At 38.1% G+C, this 6,133-nt stretch overlaps 1 protein-coding gene across 1 annotated transcript; it reads left to right on the top strand.

Annotated features, from left to right (window-relative positions):
* The first annotated feature begins 744 nt into the window (after positions 1–744).
* Positions 745–5,543, top strand: LOC127181783 (trichohyalin-like). The gene has a single exon (XM_051136710.1). It carries the CDS (start codon positions 892–894, stop codon positions 5,053–5,055), a length of 4,164 nt encoding a protein of 1,387 aa, XP_050992667.1. The 5' UTR covers positions 745–891; the 3' UTR covers positions 5,056–5,543.
* The last annotated feature ends 590 nt before the right edge of the window (positions 5,544–6,133 follow it).

The following is a 6,133-nucleotide window of genomic DNA, read 5'->3' on the forward strand; positions in this document are numbered from 1 at the left end:
AAATGAAGACTGAAATTGACATTGAAAGAGAAGAAATTCAGAAAATACGAAAGGAGTGTGAGAGAGAAAAACATGAACTGGAGCAAATGAAAACAGATTTGCAGAAAGAAGAACCACAGAAAATCTATGCAGAAGTGCAATATGATGTTATGGACTCCTTGAAAGAAGAGAAAGAAGAAATAGAAAGGATGAAAGTTGAACTCCAGAAGAAGCAGAGAGAAATTGATAACATGATGGACATTATAAAAAGAGAGAAGGGTGAACTGGAACAGAAGAAAGCTGAAATGCAACAAATGACTGCAGAAATGAGGGACACGGACAGTGATAAGAACTTACACGATAAAATTATGAAGATTGAAGCAATCCTCAATGAAACCAAGAGACAGAAGAATGACCTGGAACAGATAAATGACAATTTGATCAGGGAAAAAACTGAGCTGGAAAGCACTTGTCAGTTTCTAGAAAAAGAAAAGAGAGAAGTAGAAACTAGATTACAGGATATGGTGAATGAACTAAATATTAAGCTTAAGGAGTCAGAAGATCAGACACCAGTTGCCCCTGAAAGGTCCAGAGAAGATGATGAGGAAATGCAAATCTTGAAAACTGAGAGAAAAAGAATAGCACATCTGAAAGATCAGTTACTGAAAGAGAAAGAGGATGCTGAAACCACCAAAGAGAGAATTAATAGAGAGATGGAACATCTTGAAAAGATGCAAACCCAATTAGATGACCAAAAAGAAGAGATCAAGCTTGAAAAACAAAAATTAGAAGACGCAAGGACTGAGATTCAAGACAAGACAAATGCTCTAGAGAAAATTATGCAGGACTTTACAAAAAGAGAGGGAAAATCTCAATGCTTTAATAATTCAACAACAAAAAGAAAGAGAAGATATGGATAAACTAGCAGAGGAAAACAAAAGAAAAGAGAAGCATGCTGAAGTTGAGATACAAAGACAGTTAGAGGACATAGAAAATGTCAAGGTAGAAATACAGACTAAAAGGGAAGAACTAGAAAAAATAATTAGACAACAGCGGGAGGAGATTGAAATCAAAGAGAATGACATGCAAAGAGAAAGAACAGCTTTGGAGAAGATGAATATTGAGCTAGAAAGGAAAACCATCGAAATGGAAAACCAGAGAGAGAAAGTAACTCTCTGGGAAGCAGATTTAAAGAAACAGAAAAACGAAGTAGAAGAGCTAAGGAACATCTTAGAGAGAGAGAAAAGTGAACTTGACAGAGAGAAAGCTGATGTACAACAAGAAAAACAAGAGATGGAAAACGTTCTGAAGACAATCAAAAGTGAGACGGAAGACCTAGAGCGAGTAAGAAATGAAACTGAGGAACAGAAGAAAGACATGCTAGACAGACTGTCAATAGAAAAACATGAAATTGAACAACTAAAAACTGACTTACAGTTGGAGAAGGAAAGTCTTGAAGATGAAAAGAAGACGCTGAAGCAGTTTATGGATGAAGCTGAAAAGGAAAGATCTCAACTGGACAGCAACATTGTGCAGATGAACATGGACAAACTAAATATTCAAAAAGAAAAAGACTTGCTGGAGGAGATCAAGGCAGATTTACAACGACAGTCTGAAAAGCTTAATGAGGAATTTAGGAAAACTGTCCAAATCACCTCTCAAATAGGTAAAGACCAAGAGGACATTCCGAAGATGTCGGATGACATCAAAAGAAAGGAAGAAGAGCTCAGTACTATGCATGCTGACATCGAAAGAAAGACAAAGCTTCTACAATCTGATCTGCTGCTACTTCAGACACAAAAAGAGAACTTAGAAAAAAGCAAAGCAGAGAATGAGACTCTAAGAGAAGATCTTGAAAAACAAAAAGAAAAGAATGACTTGACAATGCAACAGTTGCACAAAGAGAAGCTGGCCTTGGAGCAGGAAAGAGAAACAGTGGAAAACACAAAGAATGAAATAAGACTTAAAGAACAGGATCTGGAAAACAAAGAAAGAGAACTTGACATGCAAAGAAATGATATAGATAACCTAAAAGACATCGTTATGGCTGAGAAAATGCAGCTGGAAAAGAGGCAAAATGTTATGAATCAACAGCAGCAGGAAGTTGATGACTTGGTTAATGAAAACAGAAAAATGAGAAATGATTTAGAGAGCATGAAAGCTCATCTGGAACAAGAGAGACGACAACTACAAGTAAACATCCAAACATTTGAAGACCAGAAGAACATTCTTGATCAAATTAAAGTTGATGCAGTGCAACAGACCGATGAGCTTGAGAAAATCACAGCAAAGGAGAGCGAACAGGAACCTTTTGGAAAGGAAAGAGATGAGATTGATGCTTTGAAGAAAGAAATCCAGAGTAAGAAAGAGGAACTGCAAAGCTTAAATGTTGAGATTGAAAAGTCCAAGCAAGAAATGGCAGAAAACAGAGATCAGTTTGAAAAAGAGATTGAGAATTTGAAGCAGGAAAGAGCAGATTTACTGACGGAAATTGATCAGCGAGCCGAGATCAAAATAAAGAAGAAAGATGTCAAAACATTGGTGGTCAGAGAGGACAGTGAAGAAGAAAAAACAGATGCTGAATTGCAGGCTGATCTCCAGAAACAGAAGGATGAGCTAGAAGAACTGAGGAACACAATTGAGGTGGAAAAATATCAGGTTGAAAAGAGAAAGGTCACATTGGATCAACAGCAGCAGGAGTTAGAAGACATCATGGCAGTCATCAAACGTGAGAGAGATGTGCTTGAGAAAGAAAATTCTGAACTTGATGAACACAGGCATATCCTCAATAAAAATATCCAGACAAAACAAGAAGAGCTTGAAAAGCTTAAAAAGGATATTCAAAAGGACAAAGAGGAGATTGAAAACAGCAAAAAGATCATTGACAGTGAAAAACATTGTATCGAAAAGGAGAGAGCTGATTTAAACAGACTGAAGGAAGAGGCTGAACATGAGAGGACTTTGCTGCAACAACATAAAGACATGATAAAGAAAGAAAAAGAGGACATCGAAGGCATTGTAGAAGAAAAAACAAGAACAATGGAAGAACTGCAAGAGCGAATAAACAGACAATTATCAGAACTGGAGATGTTAAACATGGAGATTCAACTAAAGAGACAGGAAGCAGAAATCCATCGCTTGCCAGAAGAGATGAAAATAAAAGATAGCTCAAAGAGGGATCCTGATGTCCTAAGAGAGGAAGCAGAAGTAAAGAAACAAAAAACACTTGAGAAGGCCATCTCAATAGATGCTGAAACTCAAACATCTATGGATGAGTTTGGGAAAATAGATGATAGCAGACAAAAGGATTTAGAAGATGAAACAGCTGCAACAAAGACAAAACAACCCACTGTGACAAAGTTAGAGGACACACACACATCTGAAGTGCAAGAAATAAGGGTCTCTTTAAATAAAGAAATTGAAGATTTGGAGAGAATGAAGACAGTGATGAAAAAGGAGCGACATGAACTGGAACAAGCGAAAGCTGACTTTGAGAGAAATATGAAGGAAGTCATGAAGGAGAAGTCAAGACATGAAGAAAAATTGCTACAACTTACACAAGACAAGGAGGAATTATCAAGCAACCTTGATGAGAAAAATAAGGAAATAGAGAGCATCACGGAAACATTCATGAGAAAGATGGGACAACTGGAAAAGACTATAGCGTCACTGAAAGAAGAGAAGGAAAGCATTGAAAGTGAGTTGCTTCAACAAAAGCAAAATGAACAGGAGAGACTAAAAATCCAGAGAAAAACAGATGACAAGCATGCTGAGAAAGTCACATACAAAACAGCATTGCAACAAGTACAAGACACTAAAGAGGAGAAAAAGACAGACAGAGACAGCAGTCTGGAACTGTCTGGAACAGATGGAGAAACAAAAGCACAAACCTCTAAAACTGACGACCAAGGAGTTCTTCAGCTAATGGACATCATGACCCTAGAACGAGATGAACTAAAGATGATGAGAGCTAAATTACAGAGGCAACATGACGAAATGGAGAACAAAACGAAGATCATACAAACTGGCCTTCTTGAGCTTGAGAAGGCAAAGGATCACCTGCAAAAACTAAGGGATGAATGTACAACAGCTGAAGAAGAAAAGTCAATGATCATGGAGAGTCTCAAGAAGAGGAGGAACAGCCTGGAGAAGGTTCAAGATGAGATACTGAGACTTACCAAGGAGACTGAGCATCTCACACAAAGCTATGAACACAAAAGAAGAGAACTGCAAGAAATTGAGACTGACTTACAAAGACAGACAAGGACTGTGAAGACTCAACAGGAAACTAAGATTCAGAGTGAACAAGAAGACCAAGAAGTAATAGCGACTACAAAATTCATTCAAGAACATACAGAAGATGTTAAGCAGAGAAGAACTCAAGAGACACAAACTGAAGACCAGGAAAGAGATGCTCTACCACAGTACGAAGAGATACATGCAATGAAAAGGAGAATACAGGAAATGAAAGATGAACTAAAGAACAGATTACAAGACATACAAAGGAAGGAACTGGAAAGACTCGGCATGCAAAGAGAAAAAATCGAGTTGGAGCTACGGAAAGCTGAAATCGAAAGATATAACGAAGCCCTCCAGCGTGACAGAGAAAATGACAGACTCAAACTTATAGAAAAGGAGAAGGAAATACTTCTGTTAAGGGAGTGTATGCTGATTGAGATCAATCGACTGAGGAGCGAAGAAACAGAAATAAGTAGTCAGCGATTGGAGATTATGGAGCGCCTCATTAGCGATGCAGCAGTAAGAATGGACAGATTCAGAAGGGTTACGGACAGAGCTGTGCAAACGCTGATGCTGGAAGAAGATGGAGAGCAGTTTGGAGGAGCTCAAACAGTGACGACTGAGCAGGTGGAAAGTGTCAGTGGAAGGGTTGAGATTTCTTTGGGCGTCCTGAGTGAAGACAGGGAGGAAGGAGCGAGAGGAGAATCCCAGACAGGGGGCGTGGTCAGGCCAACTTCACGAAGATTACGGCTACTGCACTGGATCAGACGGTGCTGCTGTTGCTGCTGTCCCAGAAGTTCTAGCAGCGTTGTGGAGGACACTGAGGACATTTTATAAACACAGGTGTTTTTCATTTAGAAGTACATTTTCATATGGAATGTGACAGAAACTGAGATGCAGTCCTAAACAAATGCAATCTATGCATCATTATTTTTATTTAGATATTTATATGTAGTACTCTATTCCAAAAAAGAAGAAGAAGAAGAAAAAACAGTAATGTAATATCTACAAAAATGTGTAAAAAATAATAATGGGTAACATAATATATATTTAGTCATATAATTACAGAGTATTTGCTTATTACCACGTTTAATGTTAATTACAGTTCATATAATCTAATAAATCCGAGCTTTGCATTTTCAAAACAACACAAATGCTTGCATAAGACAGAATGAATCTTTCATGAATACATAAAGTACATCTATACAATTAACTTCTCAAATAACTCAATAGCATAATGTGTGCGGTATGTGTGCGTGTGTATGCGTCTTCTGTTTTTACTAATGTGTCAGTAAAACACTCTGGGTCAACTGATCCTAAAATTATGTGTTTTGGTTTCTGGAGAAATTGCTATAATTATCTTGTGTTTTGTTTTTGGCTTCTTACACTTAATCCTGAATCTTTCTAGAAGGAACTGAAGTGTTGTGCACTGTTAATTGGCAAGTGGAAATTTCTGCGCAATTATCTGTGAAAAAGCAAAGCTCACCTGTAACGTTCAATGGTAATATATGCACATTCCTTTGGGGATGAAAAGAGTGCAGATGAATGTGAGAGGATGGATATCCTAATCTTACGACTGGATCAGCATGAGTGCTTGAGGTCGTGTTTGCATTCACATTCTTGCAGCTCTGCATGATGGGAGTGTTGCAGATGTGCCCCGTATAACACGGATACACAGAAGCTGCTGTGAGTGATGGATTTCACAAGGATCCACAGCATGCCAAAGAGCCACCAGTGAACTCCACCGGTAGGCTAATTACAGAGGCCATTTAATTACCAACTGAACGAAAGGAGAGCTTTGTAAATTTTAACACAGTCAGCCATCAGGTGTCCATTAAGAAGATCAAACACCCATGAGTTCCAAAACAATTTTATTCTAATAGTATCTCCCAGATTCGCTTACACACACACACAC

This window comes from Labeo rohita, chromosome 19, assembly GCF_022985175.1.
Source record: "Labeo rohita strain BAU-BD-2019 chromosome 19, IGBB_LRoh.1.0, whole genome shotgun sequence".
Lineage (NCBI taxonomy): Eukaryota > Metazoa > Chordata > Actinopteri > Cypriniformes > Cyprinidae > Labeo > Labeo rohita.

Bases quoted from the DNA above. Each gene is read 5' to 3' on its own strand.
- LOC127181783 (XM_051136710.1), top strand. From the start codon at position 892: ATGGATAAACTAGCAGAGGAAAACAAAAGAAAAGAGAAGCATGCTGAA.